This window comes from Eptatretus burgeri, chromosome 12 (assembly GCF_056783735.1).
Source record: "Eptatretus burgeri isolate ZD-2024b chromosome 12, Ebu_testis_v1, whole genome shotgun sequence".
In the NCBI taxonomy this organism is placed as follows: Eukaryota; Metazoa; Chordata; class Myxini; order Myxiniformes; family Myxinidae; genus Eptatretus; species Eptatretus burgeri.
This window is the reverse complement of record NC_140972.1, coordinates 855,001-878,856: the sequence shown is the minus strand read 5'-3', so window position 1 is coordinate 878,856 and position 23,856 is coordinate 855,001. Positions and strand designations below refer to the sequence as shown.

General features: G+C 45.9%; 1 protein-coding gene across 1 annotated transcript in view; it reads right to left on the bottom strand.

Moving 5' to 3' along the window:
• Positions 1 to 23,856, bottom strand: part of EIF3J (eukaryotic translation initiation factor 3 subunit J) — a 72,766-nt gene that overhangs the window by 42,927 nt on the left and 5,983 nt on the right. Inside the window, exon 4 of the mRNA XM_085849224.1 lies at positions 1,339 to 1,397. Coding sequence (XP_085705350.1) covers positions 1,339 to 1,397 — 59 coding nt within the window. The remainder of the gene's footprint in view (positions 1 to 1,338; positions 1,398 to 23,856) is intronic.

Genomic DNA, 23,856 nt, shown 5'->3' with positions numbered 1-23,856 from the left:
ATAGCTTTGAGTTGCGTCAGCATGGCCAATTTAAACTTTCTTGATATGAAACCCATCAAGACATTTGCAAACCGCAAGTCACATGGTATTTTCTTCGACAAAGCATGAAAGGATGACAGGAAAACGGCCAGAAGCTATACAGGGTGATGCAAGTGCGCACAATGGGAGATTTCACTGCCAGACTGTATTAATTATTCTTCTTTTTTGAAGCCAAGTGATGACAACAGAATTATCAAATGACGAGAGGGCGGGGTCATGATGTCACAATGCAGCATCATATAGAACTTCATCATTCTGCCTGCACCAAAATTTGACAAAAACATCCACCAGCAAGCAGAACCAGGGCTGAATTTAGGGCATGGCAGTTGCCCAAGGAGCTTCCACAATACTGTTTTGAAAAAAATAATAAAAGTTTTATTGCAGTGTTAAAGGGACAATACAACAACTGCTCTCACACGCCTGGACCAATGAGACATGAAAGTGAAATGAAACTGCAAAATCTGGGTCCATTTACAACGTCAAGTCAAAGTCTACATTTGTGGATATTCCACAAGGAAAGAAAGTCAAAAATTAAAAAAGGAGGTCGGAGGAGTGAGAACCATTGTGATGGGATTGTCGGATGACCAGGCAATCACTTCCCTGGGGCCTCAGTGCCAAATCTGGCACCGAGCAGAAGTGGCAAAAAATGTAAACCATCGAGAATTACCATTATATTGGCACATGAGAAAGGGGATCACAAATCACAACTTTGAAGAAGGGTTAATATTAAAACATATAAAAAGGTGGTTTTGCTCATCAATTTGGAAGTGGCAACAATTAGAAAACTCTATGGTGCGAAATAACTAAATAAAACTCTGACAACCCATTCTCCAGATAACGATCCGATCAATCGGCGTCAAGGTGTATCAGATCGCGTCACATCCTGTTCACAGATATCAACGGACAAAACGATGCTCCACATTTTTTTTTGAATGGTGTCACACATTTACCATCTTTTGGATGTGATGTCACATTGCAGCAATCTCATGCAACAGAAGGTGAGAGGTATTCCAAACAACAAACTTAAGTTTGCAATCTATCTTTACCCAGCTGCTGAATCCCTCTCTCCTTTCACAAAAGCTTAGAAAGGCTGAAAAACCTGGTTACAATCTATTTGGATCGACCAATTTTAGTTTAGTTGATTAAAATTTTCAAAACATCCATCTGTCATTTCTCCTCCATCATGGCACGTCCAATTGTCCATACAAACATGGTGGAGGACTTGTGAAAGGGGGATAGGGTATTGGGGGGGGGGGGAAGAGGAGAATGGCAGTCGCTCAAAGCTTATTCCAACATTACCTTTGTTTTCTCTTCAATCTTAACTTTTAATTTTCCTTTCTTCTTTTCTGTTGGTTTATCTGATAAAAGAAAAATGGAATCCGACATCAGCAACAATCAGTGAAAAATTGTAACAGTATGTTCTATTGAAGTTTTTGAAGCTGGAAAAGCACTGCATACTTGCTGACTTAAAAAAAACATTATTTATGAGAGAGAGCATGTTAATGGTAATGTGCATTCGGCTGGACCATTCCAGTCACGAAGGTCAGAATGTTAATCGCCCATTTACAGTCGTTAAGTTCCTCGATGTGCCTTGACCTCTGCATTTATAACAAGAATGACCGGATTGTGGTCACAACCTGCCACATAAACGCAATACAGTACCATATGCTACAATTTCCCACAATATACTTAGGCCTAAGTCACATTTGCTCGATACGGCGGCCGTACAGGATACGGCGGCCGTACGCCCTCTGAATTGACAAACATGCGGCGGCCGCAGAGTTTCTGCGGTGGCCTCAGGGTGGCCCTACACCGTTTGGCTATCTTTTACAGGCCGTAGGGGTCGCCGTGGAATTATAACGCGAAGTTAACTTTTTTCATTTCTACATTCGCCGTAGCAATTCGACAACCCGGAAAAAAAAAAAAAAAAAAAAAAAAAAAAAAGGAATCCACTCGTTATCGTCCGTCTGGCCGTGCGTTCGCCTTAGGGCCCCCCTGCGGTCACCTTGCGGGCACCTTGAGGCTACCTTCCTTGCGTCTGCCTTGAAAATTATATTGCCGCCGCAATCCCTTAAGGTCACTTTGCGACATCAAATCAAAGACCGTACGGCAACCCCACGTTTTCGGTCTCCACCATTTCTAAATATGCCGTGCGGCTCCCCGAAAAATAAAAACATATGTGACTGCTACATTGTGTGACCGTGGAAATACTGCAGCCACCGTATAATTGCTAGAGGCCATAGATTTTGGAGACCCCACAGCCGCCGTGGCAAATGTGACTTGGGCCTTAACATAGTTTTATTATGCAAGATGTCAAAGCAAAAACTGTCACTATTATAGAGGTAAACAAGTCATTGGTTAATAGTGTTATGCAACACCACTGGAAGCACCCCTGGAAGCACAACCTGCAAACCACCTGTAACAATCCATAACGTTTGGACATACACACTCCCCACCCTCCCTGAGCGTTGCATCATTTTTGAACGGCCCCGATGCGTACACAATTTATGGGTTGACGCGGTGACCTATCGTTCACCCTTTTAGTTTACTGGACATTGATTCTACTTAGAACAAATAAATTGATGGAAAAACTTTCAAAAAGAATTCTTTTAATGAAAGGTGTAGATAAAATAAGTGCAGATGAATTATTCAACAGAGTAGACAGTGATAAAACCAGGGGTCATAGCCTGAGAACTTTCACTCAGAGTAGTTAATGCATGGAATGGTCTCCCTGGAAAGGTAGTGGCAGCAGAAACAGTAGATAAGTTTAAATTAGAATTAGATAGGTACCTGGAAGTTATGGAGATAGAGGGGTATGGGGATGTTGATAAGACTTTGTTTGAGTATTGATGGGTGATTGCGTAAGGAGTGCTGTTGGTGGGGTCTTAAGGGGGGTTGTGTGGTTGATGTGTTTTTAAGCAAGCCCATGCCCAATCTCAGAGGGAAAGAAAATAAAAATTAAAAAATAATAATTTAAAAAAAAATACAAAAATTTTTTTTTCCCATTAATTAAAAAGGTTTTGTTAATTTCATTTTCTTTCTTGGATCATGGGTTGGTGTGCTGTTCATGCAGGCATGATGGGCTGAATGGCCTCCACCTGTGTTGGATTTCCTTGTTGTCCTTGAACAGGAAAATTGAACAAATGACTCACGATGTGGTGGTACAGTTTTAATCACGAGTGAAGCACATTTTACCCAGTTGTGGAAGAGGCAACAAAAGATGCATACGGACCGGATCGTGAGTAACAGCCGATGGAAATCGGATGACGGTTCACACAATAGCCCCGTGGGGGACTGACGGTTATTTCTCCAAAAAGCGGGGAGAAAATTAGGAATTATGGGGAAGGGGTCATGGCCCCCATTCCTGAAATGGTGCGGTCATGGGGAGCACAACGTAAGTTAATAGCATGGCCCTTATGTTTCATGAAGAGTTTGGTCTGCATCTGGCAGTCAGTTTCTGAGAAGATTTTAAAATAAATTACCTGAATTTGAGGTGAAACCACCCTTTTCAGCCTCTTACAAGGGGTGGATCCGGATTGGGAGCACAACCCCGTGAGACCTTACTGTTCTGATGCATCGTACCAAATTTGGTTCATATCAGTCATGTGGTTTGTGAGGAAAATATGTTTTAGTGAACATGAGGGATTAGAGGAGGGATGCCATGAGACCCTTTCCAGGGGAGATAAGGCCATGGAGAGCACAACTTAAGGTTAGGGCATGGTCACGATGCCGCATGGCCAGTTTGGCCTGGATCCAGTTGTCAGTTTGAGATTTTTGAATATAATTCCAATATATTTTGGGCAAAACCCCCTTAAATGGGTGGATCTTGATGAGGAGCACAACCCCACAAGACCTAACTGTCCGATGCATTGTATCAAATTTGGTCCGTATCGCTCAGGGAGTTGAGATGATGTTTTTGTGAAAATTAGGGATTTAGGGAGGGGCCTGTGGCACCTTTACTGGGGGAGATACAGCCATGATGAGCACAACATAAGGTGATGGCATAGTCCCAATGCCTCGTGGTAAGTATCTGTCTTGCAGTCTCAGATAAGATGACTTTTGAATAGAATACCAATATTTGGAGCAACCCTGCCCCCCTCCCCCCTTTATGAGGTAGCATTAAAACTGCTTGAATGTTAGCATCAGCCAGAATACAATTAAGAACTAAGAAGGGCACTCGGTCAAGTGCATACCTCCACCAAAATTGAATATATTCGTCCTTGTCACACACCCAGTGTGCCAATCAAATTTTGTCTGAGGCCGCCCATAACTTGGAATATCATGCTATACATCGTTTTTGGCCCCATCTCTCAATGGTGAAGAATCACTTAAATTCCAGTATCCAGATCCTCACCAAAATCTCATCACTTAGTCCTTCTCACACATCTAGCCTGCTCAATGAATCTGTCCAAAACAAACAGAAAACCAAACAAGAAACTTACTGTTTTAGGGATGGTATAAAAGGACAAAAACAATAGGCATGAAGACCTAATAAAACGTGATAAATAAGGTGGTGTAAAAGACTCTGCGTAGACGACAGTAAACTTCCAATTCAATGGTTTGTTTGTTTTTTTACGACCTTTAAAACTTTTATTGTATTTCAACGCTGTTAGGGTTAGATGACGCTGATAGAACACAAATAACGGCAACAGGCGAAAACATCGGGTTTTCGAATACTGGGATGGCATCCAGCACCCTACCTGTGCTATGCCCATGTGTGCCTGAGGACCGTACAGGTTAAGCCAAAGTGCCCAAATGCTAGAGGGCTTATGATTTATGTTCCAGCTGGGCTCGCCCCTTAAATTGCTCGAGAACAGCACAGCACGAAGGCATTTGGGATGGCTGTGGGGGTTATTCGGGCACTGTGGGTTGACTATTACATTGAGTGTGTTCCAAAAACCCAGAGAGGTACAAACTGGTAGGTACAACCATGCCAGGCAGGTTGAGGGATAGGAAACAGACAAAGTATAGTCAGAAAATCATCTATGGCAGCGGGTAGATGAGGCACGAATTAGCGACTGCTAATATACTTGCAGAACGGTATGCAGTGCACTCCGCCTTAGGGGGAAGACCGGTTCAAGCGAACACTGCGATCTACAATAAGACTGGCAACCACTGTAGAATATTTTTTGCCATCGAGAGGCAAATGCCCGAGTTCCCTCGATCAGATGATTATGTATTTCAACGAAATTATATGCTGTATTTGAACACTGCAGAACAAAAATCACTTTCTTGGCACTTCCAAAAATCTTCAGTTTAGCAGTACTTGGGTAAAATTGCATACTGTCTCGACCAAACAAATTTGCCCTGTAGTCCGAGGGCAGAGTTGATGGAAGATTCAGCTCTGGAGTGTTCTGTTTGACCCATCTTCTTTGTATAGTTTCCACCGCGCCTGCTATTTAAAGCTCAGAAAGAAAACAGAGATCGTGCTCGTTAACACAAAGCAAGAGTGCAAAAGACCCTTCCTTCACATGTTAGTTTTCTCAAGACTGCGTGGGGTTAGGTGATCTACGAACCCTCAAGTTTTATATGTTGTACACCGCTCCTTCCCAATTCAATATCCAGGCGATGCATGACATCAATCGCCGGGAACCGAAGGGAGGGAGTACTGTAAGCTCACCTTTTATGAGAGTTTTGTTTGCGTGTTTTTTGAGTAATGCGCGCCTGTCATTCACACCACTTTTTAATTTACGTTCACGAGCGTTTGGAATTACGAGATTCCAGTATGTGAGTGATGCTGCGATTAAATTTTCGCACTGAACAGCATGAAAACGCGCTTGTTACAACAGCTGATGATAGCGAGATAGATCGCCTCCCTCTCGCTCGTTTTCCCTCCCTCAGTTAGTTTCCTAAAACTCTCCATCTCAGCTTTGTGTGTTTGTTGAAGGTCAAGTCAGGTATGGGAGCATGTGCCAGAACAGCACGTCGCTGCGTCCACTTTCCGCCGGTACTCCAGGGGCCTCCGTCTGGCCATCCCCCAGGCAGATGCCAGGCCCATCCCCATCTCCTTGAGATGATGGTTAACCTGTTGCAACCATGAGGCACGTGGTCGACCCACTGGCCTCCTCCACTCATGAGATTCCCTCGCTGAGAGAATCTGGTGAGCAGGATCAGAGTCAGGAAAACGAGCCACATGTCCATACAGCCGCAACTGATGCTCACGGACTATGCAGGTAACAAATCTCATCCGAGTCTCTCTCAGCAACCGCTCGTTGGACACAAAATCCGACCAGCGATAGCCAAGGATTCTCCGAAGAGACCTGGTACCAAAGGAATTAAGTCTCCATCTCAGATCCTTGGTCAGAGTCCAAGTCTCGCACCCATAGAGCAAGACTGGAAGTACCAAGGACCTGAAGACTCGGACTTTCGTCCTCCCGCACAGGTACCGGCAGCGCCACACCCCATGATCCAGTGATTCCATGACTCCCCAGGCCCGATCCAGACGTCTATTGACCTCTGACTCGCAGCCAGCAGAGACATGAATATCACTCCCAAGGTAAGTGAATCTCTCCACGACCTCAACATCCTCACCACAAACAGACACAGACAGGACAGCAGCATCCAAGATGTCACCGAAAGCCTGGATCTTAGTTTTGACCCAAGAAACCCGTAATCCCAACGGCTCCGACTCCTCATTCAGCACCTCGAGGGCCCCCAAGAGGATGTCTAAAGTCTCCGCAAAGATGACTGCATCATCTGCAAAGTCAAGGTCCGAGATCTTGACATTCCCAAATGACGCACCGCAACTTGATCTCTCCGACATCCTCCCTAGAATGCAGTCCATACAAGTGCTGAAAAGTGTGGGGGCAAGTACACATCCCTGACGAACTCCAGTAACAACTGGAAATAAGTCAGAGATGGTACCACCACACTTTACAGCACTCTCAGTACCAGAGTAGAGTTCAGACATCAGATCGATCAGTTTTGGTGGCACCCCACGAAGACCAAGAATCCTCCAGAGGACATCCCGATTCACTGAATCGAACGCTTTACAGAGATCAACATAGGCTGCAAGCAGCCCCTGCCGAAACTCTCGTCTGCGTTCGGTGAGGACACGAAGTGCAAGGATACGGTCAATCGTTGACCTCTTTGGTGTAAAGCCTGACTGCTCTGGACGCTGGTGCTCAAGCAGATGGTGGCGAACCCTATCGAGAATTATCCGAGCAAAGACCTTGCCCGGCACTGAGAGCAGCGTCACCCCTCGGTAGTTGTTGCAGTCTTTGCGATCACCCTTCCCTTTCCAGAGAGGGACAACAAGGCCCCTCTTCCAGTCAGTTGGGATGATGCCTGTGTTCCAGGCAGAGCACAAAACTGCATGCAACGACACGAGTGCAGCATTTCCACCAGCCTTGAGAAGTTCGGCATGGATTCCACAGATCCCTGGAGCTTTGCCCCGTTTCAACTGGTTCACCGCAGCCCGTGTTTCCACAAGCGTAGGTGGACCACAGTTGATTCGAGGGTCAGCAACAGGGATTGTAACACCCTTGACGTCCAACTCGACAGTTGGGGGATCAGCCTGGTACAACCGCTCAAAGTAACCGGCCCAGCGGGCCTTCACTTCAGACTCCTCTGTCAAGAGCCTACCACTCTCTGCTCGAACTGTAGTGCTCAGAGGGATGGGCTTGGATGAACGTAATGCGCGAATTCCCCTGTAAGCGGGACGAGAATCACCTGTCCACAGGTGATGCTCTACCCCCTCACAGATTCCTCGCACATAGGCCTCCTTGTCCACCCTCAGTGCACGTACATTTTTACGCCTCAGCTCCCTGAACAGCTCAGCTCTGCCATTCAGCCTGGCCCTGCGACTCTGGTCAATGGTATCCAGTGTCCCTTGAGAGACAAAATTCTTCTTTGCCCTGCGGTGAGCTCCAAGGCATCCACCGGCAACATCAAGGACGGTGGTCTTGAAGGCACTCCACAACTCTTCAGGACCCCCCAAGGCATCCAGACCCCCCCAAGTGTCCACTCAGCCTGTTCGCAAACTCCTCAGCTACTCTCTCATCCCTGAGCTTGGCAACATCCAGCCTCGGCTGGGATGGTACCATTCTCCAGGATTTAAGGTGCAGCTTTAGAGTTGCTACAACAAGCCTGTGGTCAGTATTGAGGAACTGAGCACTCCGGTAGACCCTGCAGTTCTGGATCATCCTCCAACGACCGTCAATAAGGACATGGTCAATCTCCTTTGCCACACCGCCAGCGTTGGAATACCAAGTCCAGCGATGAGCTTGTGGGCGCTGAAACCATGAACCAGCCACCCAAAGTCCATGACTTCTTGCAAAGTCAAGGAACTTAGTGCCATTCTGGTTCATAGTTCCTGACCCATGGGGACCAACACACACCTCATAACCGTCCCTATCAGTTCCAGTCGATGCATTGAAATCCCCCAAGACTAGAAGTGTATCTCGTCTGGGGCACTGATCAACCAGACTCGAGTGTGGCGTAGAATGCATCCTTCACGGTGAGATCACTCGCCTCAGTCGGAGCATAAACAGAGACCAGGGAAATGACACCTAAGGAGTGACGAATCCTTAATCTCATAATACGCTCGTTGACCGGTGTTACCTCAATTATCATTGGGGTCAGCTTATTGGACACAGCTACAGCAACTCCTTGGGTATGGTAACAATCAGAGCGACCAGACCAATAGTAGGTGTAACCACCCACCATTATCTCGCCGCAATCCGGTCTCCGAACCTCAGAGAGAGCTGCAATCCCGATGTCCAAACGCTTGAGCTCAGATGATAACAGAGACAGGTGATCATCCTCTCTTAGGGATAGGACATTCCAGGCACCCACCCGAAGGGACCGCCTCAGGTTAACCCAAGGAGACCGCCGTCTGGTGGACGACACCTCAGCTGACATTTGTTGAAGAGTTTACCAATTTGCCGCTGTAATAAGTGTAGCCTTTGCAATCATGATGAGAAAGTGTCCGTGGTGTAGCGAGGTTGGTAGTGTGAGCAAAATACAGAGGAAGACCGTCACTGTTGAAGTAAAAAATGGATGTTTTAGGACGGTATGAAAGAGGTGATTACACAGCTGATATGAGGTGTACGCTGGGCATTAGTGGGTCCACGTTGCGAAAAAAATAAAAGAAAGTGTTAAATGTGGAACCTCAGTGAATGCAACCAAGACATTGTCTGCTCGAAGTTATATTATGGAAAAAAACATAAAAATAAAAATAAAAAAGGAACACATGCTCAGCGCATAGATTGAACACCAAAACCAGGAGAATGTGCATGTCAGCATACTTGTGATACAAGTAAAGGCCAGAAGCATTTATAAAGACTTATTAAGTGATGAAGATGAAGTGAAGCCATTTAGCACTAGTTTGGGGTGGTTTTCAAACTTCCAGAAGTGTTACAACCATCACATCAAAATGACTGGAGAGGATGCTGCTGCCGACACCGATGCCGCCGACAAGTTTCTTGCGTTTCTCAAGGAAGGTGGATATTTTCAACATTGATGAGATGGGTCTGTTTTGGAAGAGGATGCCACATAGGATGTACATGTCTCGTAAGAAGAGTGCACCTGGGGGGTTTAAAGCAGAAAAAGATCGCTTCACGCTGTTTTTGGGAGGTAATGCTGAAGGTGATTGTAAATTGAAACTGTTAATCGTTTACCATTTATAAAATCCCAAGGCTATGAAGGGATATGTTAAAAAATGTTTGCCTGTCTATTGGTATTCAAATGCCAAGGGCTAGATAACAGGCAAAATGTTTTGTGAATATTTTAGCTCCCAGCTTGCTCTCAAGTTGAAGGAATATTGAGAGAAGGAGAATTTGAGTTGTATAACTCTCATCCTCCTCAATAATTCCCCAGCTCATCCAACAACCATCCAGGACTTTAACGAAAACATGAAGATTGTGTTTCTTCCACCCAACACGACATCTCTAATTCAACTCATGGACCAGGAAGTGATTGCTACATTCATGGTGTATTATCTCCGAATAACACCTGCAAACCTGGTGAAATCAACTGATAATAATCAGATAACTGCAAAGGAATTCTGGAAGGCCCTTAGAATAAAGGATGCTCTATGTAATGTTGTCTTGGAAGGAAGTCACCCGTTCCTGCATGAACGGTGTATGGAGGAAACTTTGCCCTCAATTTGTTCACAGCTTCAAGGGTTTCAGTGTGAATAATGATTTGTAAAAAGCACAACGTAGCATTGTCAAAATTGCCAAGACTGTCGGCTTTGATGAGGTGGAGGTGGGTGATGTTGAGTTGCTGGACTCGTACCGGGAGGAGCTCTCAAATGAGGACCTTGTAATGCTGGAGAAGGAATGCCAAGTGGAGGAGTCAGAAGCAGAAAGTGAAGAGGTTGAGCCACCTGTATACTCTCATTAGTAAAAGGATGGAGGCTTTCCACCTCATTGATGTGGGTCTGACCATCTTCAATGAAGATGAACCCAACACGGAACGCAGCTCAAGAGTGGCCCGAAATGTCCAAGCAGACCTCAGCTCCTATAAGTTAATTAAAAAAGAAAAGCAGATGAAGGCGCTCAGACGAATTTGTTTTCCTTTTTTCAAAAAAAAAAAATGACGGGAAAGAACATCCAAAGGACGATGCCAGTGATCCCTCAACATCTAGCGGTCAAAAAGTTAAACCGCATCTCATAGCCTCTCCAATTCAACATCCGTCAACACCACCACCATCTTCGCCAAGGTCATCTGACACACATGATCACCCTCCACTTGAACACCCCACCTCCTTCCCCTCAACACTTCCAGAAACAAGAAGACATCAGCAGCAGGTAACATCCCCTTTCTTTAATTTTTCTATTTTTAGTTGTTAGAATTTATTAAATGCAACAGTATGCGGTAGTGTTTTCACAATTTGTATCTTAAACATTACATTACATTACAAAACCACTGTAATCGTAAAAAGCTGTTAGGGTTAGCATCCATTACATTATTTATTTTGGGGAAATTGGTTATAATTTACAAGTTTGACATTTACATGACCATCTTGAAGAACGCAACTATGGTGTAAAATCAAGAGGGACCTGTACTCGATTTCTACTCCATTCGTTTGTTTTTCTTGTTTTCTTTGTTTGTTTGTCAAGGTGATATTGTTGCGGAAATGGGCCCATAGTGTGTTATTAAATATAGGATTAGCCCAGATCCCCCCTTAAATGCATGTTTAGTAATCGGACGTTACATGTTTGTCGGGAGGTGTAGCAGGCTGTCCAGTGTACGTACAGTAGTGAAGTACCAAAAAGAGTCTTCTTCCTTTCCCCCCCCCCTTTCCAAACTAGCCTCCACCCGGCGCTCTGAGTCAGTCAGTCAAGACGTGCTGGCAACCCATTGGCGGAGGGCTGCAGCAATCTCGAGCAATGGACCAATCACGGGTCCCTGGAGGCGGTCACAAAAGGCTGGCCCCAAAAAGCAAAGGAAGGGACGGCTGTGTGAGTCTACGATCGGCTTCGTGAAAAAGGCCGCCCCAAAAGGCAAGAGGAACTGCAAGAGGTCTGTCTGCGATCTGCTTCGTGAAAAAAAGGCCCGCCCCAAAAGACAAGAGGAACTTCATGAGGGCAGTCGGCGATCGACTTTATGAGTGGCTCGACGAGCTGTTCCTCCTCGGCCATGGATCCAGCCTGCAGGACCTCCACAGGTTCATCCTGAGTCCAGTCACGGAGCCTCTGACTGTCCTGACTCCATGCACAGCTTGACATGTCTTTCCATCCCATCGATTCGCCTGCAGAGCCCAACACCAAGATTTGGCCTAGTCTGGTGAACAAGCCAGGCCTGGATTTGTATACTGGACCTTGTGAGAAACCAGCTGGAACACACCATAGATCTTTCGCTCTTGTGCCATCGACCTTACGGGGGCTGAACGCGCCGAGGCTGGTGCGTGAGCGGGGCGACAAAAGGAGGCCGTCGCCGCCATCTTGCCACGCTGCATGCTCGAGCTTGGGCACTCGAATCCGTTGACATCGGCTTGTCACGAGCCACATTCATGCCTTCGACACTTTCCCTCTCGTCCATGAGGCATCGCCAAGTACTCAGTGTCTTGTCTGCACGTTGTCCAGTCCTAAGGTTTCTTTTGCCAGGGCTCCCTTCAAAACCCGCATCCGTAGCTCCCAAGTTAAGAGCGAGTTATAGATGAATGATAACGTTCGTGAATGCTTTGCTTGTGCCGTGTTTCCCCGATGTGTCCCCAATAAATCTGGTTGACTCGTATGAAAGTTGCCGCCTTGAATTTATTCGTGCCATGCTGAGAGACAATCTCTCGATTGGTATTTAAAACCAAACGGGCTACGGACTGGCAGACTTCACTCGGTCTCTGACAAACCCAGTCTGCAGCCGGGGTCGATATCCCCAACTGGTAAGACCCAGGTTTACTTTGGTATCGTGATCTGAGGCACGTGACCAGAGACCTGTGCCAAACTAGCCGGCGTTATAACCCCTGAGATGGCGGTGCTGTTAAGTGACGCCTAATCTTCAACATTTGGTGTCCGGAGTGGGGTGCGAATCCCTCCACCGCCGAATCTGTAACAATATCTCAGCCATCCTTTGAGTTCGGAAGCTGAAATTTTGGGACAAAAGTGAAGATGTGCTTTGGCAAAAACAGTATTTCTTCTTTTTTGATTAATCAATTAATTCATGAATTACTTTATTGTTATCAATTTATCATTGACTTATTTATTTTAGTTCTCAACCTGACAATATCTCAGGCAACTTTTGAGCAAGGAAGCTGATACTTGGACATGATAGTAAACAAGCGATTTGGCGATGAAGGTCATTTATGAGTTTTTCATTAATAAATGAATTACTTAATTTTCAAAAAGTTCCAGATTTGGATGAAACAGGTATGCTATTGAGGTACGCTATTAGCCAATTGATTGAGAAATTAATTATTTTACGATTATTATTTATTTATTTTAATTGTGCAATTAATCAATTATTGTACACCACAACCTCCCAATTCCATCCCCATGTGCTGCAAGGCACCCCAGCAATGTCGCATGCTGGAGGAATTGTTATTTATTTGAATTGGGGGAGATATACTTGTTTTCCTGCTTTCTGTTTGTTTGTTTCTTAATCCGGGCGATATCTCAGCCATCCTTTTTTTTAATATATATGCAATGTCCAGACTCATTCAAGAATAAGAGCGAACAGAGAGAATGGATCACAAGAAGAGTAGGAGAGGGAAGCAAAAAATTGTGGAAATTGAGTCATTAGATCTGTGGCAAAGAGAGGGACGGGGCAGGGTACACACAGTAAACAAGATGGACACTACAGGTACTTTCAGGAAGGAAAGCAGGGAATTTGAAGGAGGTAGGTTTGGGGTGGATTAACAGGAGTAGAAGAGATCATGGTTTTGGATGGGGGAAGATAAAAGATGGAGGTGAACAACTGTTTTGAAGACCTGGAGGGAAGAATGGGATTGAAGAGTATGTGTGAGTTTGTTCCAAAGGTGGGGAAAAAAAATAGGAATGGAAGAGTGAAGGTGGGCATTGATAATTATTGATTTTGGTAGTTTTAGCAGAAGGGGGTTGCTGGCGGACCTTGAGCGCCCTGCGGAAATATGGTTGGGGGGGGGGAGATCGCAGACAGAGCCGGGGGGGGGGTGGGGGAGGTAGGAGAGGAGACAGTGGAAGACAGAAAGACCACTGACCTGCCTGCGGTGAGTGTGAGACACCCGACGACTCGGCCTCATCGCAGGAGATACAAATTATTCTAAATGTCTTGGTTTCTCCAGTGTGAAGCCGAGAAAGGTGAATGGTGGGAGCAACAGCCTAGAGGAGAGGGCAGTACTTCATCAGGCTGCAGGTAAAAGTTTTGTATGTGGTCATTTGCTCAGGTGTGCTCAGAAAGGACTTTGCACGATGTAGGATGCGAAGTTGTTGACTGGCTTTGGAGGCCAGCTTGGAAATGTGGCTTTCCCAAGAAAGATCATAGAAAGAAAATCTTTCCCTTTCAGCGAGAAAGCTGAAATTTGGGGACAAAAGTGAAGAGGTGCTTTGGTAAAAAGTTTTTAGTTTTTGATTAATCAATTAATTGATGAATTACTTAATTATTATCGATTTATTAAGTCCGATTTTCTTTTCTTTCTCATCTGGGCAATATCTATCTTGGGCGTGTTTTGAGCGAGCTTACATTTGGACAAAACAGTGACCAACTGATTTGGCTAGAGTATTTTTAGCCGCGTCGCTTTGCGAACGCCGGCTCCAAGAGAGCTCCGCGTTCTTCTTCTTCTTCTGGTGAAAACAAAACCTTTAGGACACGGCTCTTGGACACATTTGTCCTTGTCGATTTATTGATGAATCAATTATTCATTTTTCGATGAATTATTTAATTTTCAAAAAGTTACAGATTCGGATGAAACGGTGGTGGTTTTGGTGTGCTATTAGCCAATCGATTAAGAAATTAATTTATTACGATCATGATTAAATAATTTCAATGACTGAATTAATCAATGAATCGATCAACAATTGTACACCGCTCCTTCCAGATTCAGACTCCATGTGCTGCGCAGCGGTATCGCCGGGCGCCACAGTAATGTCACTTGCTGGAGGATTTGTTATTTATTTAGCATGGGAGCGGTGTACTTTGAATGTACCTCCACTTGATTTTACTACTTTTCAACGTACCTTTGGCTTGTTCAAGTAATCATCCTTTGTGTTTCCAGCTTTGTCGCTCCACATGGCTCAGATTTTTGATACGCCTCCAAGGTACATATCAGGTGAGGTTAGGAATGGGAGGGTGCACCAGAGCAGCACGTCGCTGCATCCACTTTCCATCGGTACTCCAGGGGCCTGCATCTGGCCATACCCCAAGGAGGATGCCTGGCACATCCCAATCTCCTTCAGATGCCCATCAACCTCCTGCACCCACAAGGCACGCGATCATCCCGTTGGCCATCTCTCACGAGGCTCCCTCACCGAGATAGTCTGGTGAGCAGAATCAGTGTCAGGAAATTGAGCCACATGTCCATATAGCCGCAGCTGACGCTGATGGGCTGTACAGGTAACAAATCTCATCCGAGTCTCTCTCAGCAACGACTCGTTGGACACAATCTGACCAGCGATAGCCAATGATTCTCTGAAGCGGTCCTGGTACCAAAGGAGTTAAGTCTCCGTCTCAGATCCCTGGTCAGAGTCCAAGTCTCACATCCATAGAGCAAGACTGGAAGCACCAACGACCTGAAGACTCAGACTTTAATCATCCTGCACAGGTACCGACTGCGCCACACCCCATGATCCAGTGAGTTCATGACTCCCCAGACATTGAATGACCTCCGGCTCACAACATGCAGTGCCATGAATATCACAGCCAAAGAAAGTGAATCTCTCCATGACCTCAACATCCTCATTAGAAACAGGAACAGACATGATGGCAGCATCCAATAAATCATTGAAAGCCTGGATCTTTGTTTTGACCCTGAAAACCCATAGTCCCAGCAGCTCAGATTCCTCATCCAGTGCCTCAAGGTCCCCTATCAGGACATCCAGTGTTTCCGCAAAGATGACTCCATTATCTGTGAAATCAAGGTCAGAGATCTTGACATGCCCAAGCGATGGACCGCAGCTTGATTTGTCAAACATCTTCCCAAAAATCCAGCCCATGCAAGTGTTGAGGAGTCTGGGGGCCAAAACAAACCCCTGACAAACTCCAGTAACAACTGGAAATAAGTTGGAGATGGAACCACCACACCTCACAGCACTTTCTCTAGAAGGGTATAGCACAGAAATCAGATAAACTTTGGGGGCACCCCACATAGACAGAGAATCCTCCAGACGGCATCCAAATTCACTGAATCAAATGCTTTGCTGCGAGCAGCCCCTTCGCAACATAGACTGCGAGCAACCCCTTCCGAAACTCATCTGTGTTCGGTGAGGACCCTGAGAACAAGGATACAGTCAATCGTTAACTTCTTTGGTGTAAAGCCCAATTGGTTCTGGAGCAGATGGTGGCGAACCCAATGAAGAATTACCCGAGCAAAGACCTTGCCTGGCACTGAGAGAGTAGTCACCCCTCGGTCGTTGTTGCAGTACTGGTGATCACCTTCCCTTTCCAGAGAGGGACGAGGAGGCCCCTTTTCCAGTCAGTTGGGATGATGCCTGTGCTCCAGAGCACAGAACTGGATGCAGCAACACCAGTGCAGGATTTCCACCAGTCTTGATACCACATATCCCGAGGGCTTTGCCCCCATTCCATTGGTTCACCACAGCCTGTGTTTCCACAAACAAAGGCAGTTCAGTTGATTGGAGGGCAAGCAATGGGGAAAGTTATATGCCTGACATCCAGCGAATCAGCCGGTGAGTCAGCTTTGTATAGCTGCTCGAAGTAACCAGCCCAGTAGGCCTTCATTTCAGATTCCACCACCCTCCCTCTAACAGCAGTACTCCAAGGGATAGGCTTGGAGGAGCACAATGCACAAATTCCTCTGTAAGCAGGATGAGAATCACTCGTCCACAGGTGATGCTCTACCCCTTCACAGACTCCTCACACAAAGGCCTCCTTTTCCACCCTCAGTGCACGAACAATTATACGCCTCAGCTCCCTGAAAAGCTCAGCTGCAACTCTGGTCAATGGTATTCAGCGTCCCTTGGGAGACAAAGTTTCTCTTTGCCTGCTGAAGGGTGCCAAGGCATCCGCCGGCAACATCGAGGATAGTAGTCTTGAAGGCACTCCACAACTCTTCAGGATTCCCCACATCACCCAGACCCCCCACAAATCCCCACACAGCCTGTTCGCAAACTCCTCAGCTACCCTCTCATCCGTGAGCTTGCCAACGTCCAGCTCAGACTGGGGTGGTACCATTCTCCTGAATTTAAGCTGCAACAAATCTGTTGCTGGTATTGAGGAACTGAGCACTGGTAGATTCTACACTTCAGAATCATCCTCCAGTGACCATCAACGATACATGGCCAATCATTGCCACACCAGCAGCATTGGAATACCAAGTCCAGCAATGAGGCTATGGGTGCTGAAACCATAACCAGCCACCCCAAGTCCACAACTTCTTGGAAAGTCAGAGAAATTTGTGCTACTCTGGTTCACAGTTCCAGATCCATGGGGACCGATATGTCTCATAACCATCCTCATCAGTGCCTGCCGATGCAATGAAATCCCCCAAGACTAGAAGTGCATCTCTTCTGGGGCACTGATCAACCACAGACTCAAACACGGCGTAGAATGTCTTCTTCGCAGAGAGAGCACTCGCCTCAGTCGGAGCATACATGGAGACCAGGTAAATGACACCCAAGGAGTGACAAATCCTCAGTCTCATAATATGCTCGTTGACTGGTGTTTTCCCAATTATCATGGAAGTCAACTTATTGGACACAGCTTCAGCAACTCTTTGGGCATAGTAACCATCAGAGCCACCAGACCAGTCGTAGGTGTCACCACCCACCATGACTTTGGCACTCTCCGATCTCCGAACCTCAGAGTGATGCAATACCGATGTTCAAGGGCTGCAGCTCAGATGATAGCAGAGACAGAATGATCATATTCTCTTAGTGATGGGACATTATAGGCACCCACCTGAAGGGACTGCCTCAGGTCAAACCGAAGGGACCTCAGCAGCACCAAGACACACTGCCGCAATCCAACTCACAGGAAGCTTACCCCGTGATTTTCGGTGAGTTGCCCGAGAGAGTCATGAGTCCTGGTGATCTCATATCATCTGTCATCCGGAGAGGGTCATCCAGTGAACTGCCCTGCGAAGGGCAACTGCATATGAGGTAATCCCACAGAGTGGGTTTTCAGTTTTCTTTGCCCTTTAGTGTTTTGTGGAGTGAATTGTTTTACAGTGGTCGGAGTGGAAATCCTGCCATCAACCTCCTAGGAAAAGTTACCCACTGCAGGATGACGTCCACAGATGCAGTTGGGCACCAGATATGGATGACTGTTGGCTCACAAGGAGCTCCTCCACCCTTTGTTTTTAGTTCTGCTGGTTGTCCATATCCATACACCCTCATCACCAGGAAACCTGGTGGAAGAGACGGTATAATCGCCAACAACCAGACCATGAAACAGGTCAGTACAGGTTCACATGGTACCTGTAGCAAGTCACAGATCTGGCCTGGCCTGACAATGTACATATGAAGACTGAACAACATGTCAGTCAGTTAAAAACTACATTTTGTGGTATTTGTGAGTCAGCAGTGGTAAATGAACGAATAAAATGGAAGGTTAAATGTTATGTTTCGTTCAGCACGGATCAGTAAATGTAATATAAAATGCTCGATGTAATAAATTGATTTTGACTGTAGATGGCAGTATTGTATTGAAAACTGCCTGGTGAGATTCATGAAGATGTTGGAACAGTCTCAAACTAAACTTCCAGTATGAATGAGAATCGCAGTTACTGGAAGGCACAAGATCGTTCTGCGATACTATATATACCTGTGAGGGAGGCGTAGAAAGATGGGTGACACGAGACGAGCCATGTGTTTTGATCGTCCCAGTGTTCAATTTAACGTTGACAAGTGAACGAGGTGTCAATGTCTAGAGCGGTTGTTTACGGGTGGAGCCGATTATAATCAGGTGGTTTAAAACTCATTAAGATTGTGCATCGGTAAAGAATTCCTTTGAGCTCTTCAATCATCCTTGACAAGCTAGCATATGAGAGAGAACGTGACAACTCAATCGGTCAACAGCACTGGTGGACGAGGTGAACACGCCTGAATTGAGCCGGCAGGACAGACATTGGGTGGAAATAGCTCAACGCAGGAATCGTTGGACATTGCATCGTATGTCATGGTGAACTTCATTTGACTTTGTATCTGTCTATTTGAAATACCAGTTTAAGAAAGAAACGTTACACTATTGATGTGGTCACTGCAACGCCACTCAGAAGTCAGACACCAACTGACAAAGATCCATTCGAGTGGTAGCCGACTGATACGATTGTTCACTCATGAAACTCAGACCGTGGATTGTAGTCACAAGAGGACGAGCTGGGTTCGGCATCACGAACATACATCACCAAAGGGAAGGAAAGCCCAAGATAAGTATAACCCTGACAGTGTCTTCCATCGGTACATTTTGATTACAACTCAAATGAGGTAATGCATGTTTTGTCCGCAGCAATCCAATACTCACTGCCCAATGAAGATACGTTCATTTTCAAGCGCAGAGGAAAGAAAATAGTGATAGCTCATTTAAAAAATAAATAAATAATTAAATAACTTTGTTTTCACCTGACTTTTCAAGGCTTGTAAACAAAGTGATATACATGTAATATTATGTGAAGTAAATAAACATTAAAATCAGCTTGGTTGTGAAACATATGTGTCCGTAATTAATTGGTCGAGAGACCGATGGGGAAATTGCGAAGAGATATAAATAATATGTACATGTACACACACTTCAAATTGTATGAAATGTACACGTCCACACATCACCTCAGTTTATGTACATTTTAAAAATGAACAAGGTACGTTTATATTCTAATTAAAATAGTAATGATTAATATGTGAAATGTTTAATTTAAATAAAAAAAGTATTTTTGTATGTACTGTATGCTGAGATGTCCAGCAATGTGCTCAGTTATCAAGTAGCAAGCCAGCGCATGCCAAGCCAGCCGTTCCTTATCAACAGTTTACCGTGGAATGCTTGCTTGAGTGCTTAAGCCACTTGGCAACTGAACATACCCCAGAATCATGACATGGCAACAAAGATAAACATCTACAGAATCACTTCTTTCAACCATGTCGATGAAATTGTCCCTTAGGTGGTGGGGTGGGAGGAGGCAGGGGAAGGGGTCGTGTGGGGAGAGGGACCTGACGTTGCATGGCAACGCTGGGTACTCCTGCTTGTGGCATTATAAATGCAACAAACCTATAAGAATAGAGCTATACTAAACGAGAAAGTAGGATTTGATGAAAATGTGTCGATGGATATGCCTCCGCTCGCATTAGAAGTCATCCCACTGTTACGTTTGATTTCAATTAAAGGCCACCTGAGAAAGCACGAGAGAGAAAAGATAGATATCGAAGAAAGGAGGGGGAAACTAATGTATATATATATGTGTATATATATATATATATATATATATATATATATATATATATATATATATATATATATATATATATATATATATATATATATATATATGTATATGTATATATATATATATATATATATATATATTGTTGTGGTTGACGAAATTCACAAACCACCATTCAGGTCCCTTAGGTGAGATATCTCTAAGTATATGTGTAGTTAGGCCCAAACCCGTTGTTTCGAGGGAATAAATGTCATTCAGTCGGGCTGCGACTCTTCAGGATAGCCGTTTTTCTTTTACTATCTTTATTTTGGACCAGCCGCCATTACTACCACCACCAACCACGTCTCAACAGCCATCACACAACAACCACCAACCACAACGCCGCTTCACAACAACAGCCACGACCTTTACCGTCACAACTCGCCACCATCGCATCACCACCATTCTTGCGCCACTTGTGGGCACCGATACTGGACTCGTGCAGGGCGCACACCGAGCAGCGTGTTCAGAAACATCACAGACTTTCCGAAGAAAACGGATCAAAAACGACTCACGCCCACTTCTGTTCCGTCCTATCGGTGAGCGTGGGGCGATTTGGCCCCGCCTCCAGGGCGTTGGAGTGTGGTCGCTATATGCAAATTCATGGATCAAAAAGCATTCACGCCCACTTTTCCTCGGTCCAATGGGGAGCCAGTTAGAGGTGAAGGGTCGGAGGTAAAGGGTCAAAGGTGAAGGGGCGAAGCCACGGGGCATATAAGGGGCCGCGTTCGTCAGTCGAGGGAGTTGGGAGTTGGGAGTTCGCGGAGCCAGTGAAGAGTTGGGACGAGTCAAGAGAGGAGACGGAGAGGGCGATCGGACGAAGCTGTGGAGAGGCGGTGGCGGCGAAGGCGGTTGAGGGGGTGCTCGCGTCGGATTTGGGGAACTGCGGAGGGAGAGGCCGGCGGCGCGACCGAGGTCATGGTGGAGACGCTCGTCGCGGGACCCGAGACAGGGAGATATCCTCCATCCCCCGAGCATCAACAACCCCCTCCTGTTTCCCCCCGCGCTGAGATAGTGCGAGAAGGGGGCCCCGTCCCCACCCCATACCAGGCAGTCCCAGCGAGGCCCGCGGAGTCGGGGCGCCAGCGCCATTTCGCGGCTCATCACCAGACGGGTAGGCCCGACGCGGTCTCGGCCCCAGGCCCGCCTCATCCTTGAGGGTGGTCCTTTTCTTTTGCTTTGGGTATATGTGTTGTCGGCGCCGTCTGTGAAGTAAAACTGCATAAGTGTTGCCGTGTGCTCGCGTAGTCAGTAATAGATCTGCATTGTTATATTTGCTTTTTGTGTAATATTGTGTGTTTCTTCTTCTTTTACATTTGCTTTTGGTGTAATTGTATATGTGTGCTTTCCGTTCATCGCGAAATAAATGTGCTTATTGTTGAACTGTTTTCCCGTTTCGCTTCGTCTTTTCCTGTATTGAATCTCCATCTTACTTCACGTAAAGGGTTGGTCGTGGGCTAAAACGCCCGATAATTAATCGAACCGTCGGGGCCGACGATAACACCGCTCGGTTATCCCGATAGTACGGAACGGGTCGCTTAAAGTGGCCCGTGTCCGAAGTCGACCTGCGGCGAGGTGCGATCGCCCGGTCTACCCTCTGTGTGGGTACTTAGGTAGGTCGAATTTGGCGAGCAACCCTATCCCACGCGGGGGGCCGATTGGCACGATCGTGGTGAGGCCGAAAGGTCCACCCGTGACTAGTTCCCGGCGTTAGTCCGAGAGGGTCACGACTGGATTGTCCGTCCGGTGGGCGATGTGCCGCGATTCGAGTTACGTGGCCGTTCGCACGCCGGCGGGCGCGAATCCGCAACTATATTATGTATGTATGTATGTATGTATGTATGTATGTATGTATGTATGTATGTATGTATGTATGTATGTATGTATGTATGTATGTATGTATGTATGTATGTATGTATGTATGTATGTATGTATGTATGTATGTATGTATGTATGTATATATATATATATATATATATATATATATATATATATATATATATATATATATATATATATATATATATATATGTATGTATGTATGTATGTATGTATGTATGTATGTATGTATGTATGTATGTATGTATGTATGTATGTATGTATGTATATATATATATATATATATATATATATATATATTGTTACGGATTTGGAACCATTTGCATTCAACATTCAGGTCCCAAAAGTCAGTTATCCTGTTAAGTACATGTGAGACAGGTCCCTTTCTCTTGTCTAGTGGGAGAATCAAAGGTGTGCGTTGCGATGTACTTTTAGGCAGGTTATTAAATCTTTACATCCAACGAACATCCAACAACCATCCCAACCCCATCACGATCCACTGTCCACCTGCGTCTCTGGAGCCTCTATTTCGAGGAAAAAATCTTTGTGAAGTACCTTTTTCGGCGAGTCCGCACGTGTGGAGTGGGCAGGATTCACGTAATGGCCGAAATCCCGCTCAGAAAGGGCGGACCCATGGAAGCCCCGTCCAATCGGGGTGAACAGTGACATCAGTTTTACCAAGGCCCCTCCCTGCTGAGGGAGGTCCACAAAAGTTACGACGCGATCCTCAGCGGAGAGTTCTGCAGAGAGGAGTCTCGAGATTTCTGAGGGGGTTCGGTCGTGAGTTCTGAGGAGTTCTGAGGAGTTCGGTGGAGAGGAGTTTTCTCCGGTGGTTGGACCAGGAGTTTTCACAGTGGCAGTGAGCAGTCTGGTTCGTTCTTCACGGTGGCTGTTACGGGGAGAGTTCTGTGGACCCTGACTATTCGCCACGCGAGCTCTGCCACGAGTCCCACGTGCGACTAGGACCAAACCAATGACCTTTGGCAGGTGCCGCACTACAGAGCACACTTTCCCTCAGACGACCAGGCACCCACTGAACTCTGACCCCCAGCTTGTCCCTCTTCACGGCTGCAAGGGTCAAATAAAGACTCTGGGGTTTCTTTTCTTTGTGTGTGTGTGTCTGCGTGTGGCCAGTCTATAAGTATAATTGTTTAAGTGTTTTTGCTTATTGTAAATATTTTCCTGCTTGCATATTCGCGTCAAGTCTGGCCTTTGTCTTTATTTTATTGTAAATAAAACAATTACAGAAATAATCCCAGTCCGTTTCCATCCTCTTTTGTATTGGTCCAGCATGGTTCGGGTCTGAGTATAAGCGGGGTTTCATCCCCGGTAATCAGTCGATCAGAGCCAGCACGGCTTTGCCAGTTTCCGCTAGGCTGCACCCGAACCGGAGTTGGTAGTTGGAACTCTACGGCAGTTGATAGAGTGACCCGGTTTGAGCAAGCCGGGAAACTACACCCTCGGCAAAGTTTCCCCGGTAGTTGAAATCGCGTAGTTAATTAGAAAAATTGGTTATAGACAAATCGACCCAACGCTACACTGTTGAGATAGTGGCGTCCACGGTCGATTCAGCGACCAACCAGCTCACGGAATTATCCAGAGCGACGGCCTACAATTCCGGGGAGTCTGGTGAGAGACGGCATAACCTCCCCCACCTAGCGGTCGTTCTCCCCACCGACCCCCAACAATTATATATATATACAACACACACACACACACACACACACACACACACACACACACACACACACACACACACACACACACACACACACTTCAAACTTGGGTTAAGATCTGAAAAAAAATTTTTTGAAGGTTTTGAACCTTGGCTCTGTTCAATCTAACAATGAATCAGTTCATCCTTGCATTGCAGTACTCATCGTACATGTCAAGTTTGGTCAAAATCCCTTCAGTGGTTCACAGGTTATCAAAATAATCATGCACGGAAACGTGAAAACAAAATAACCTTT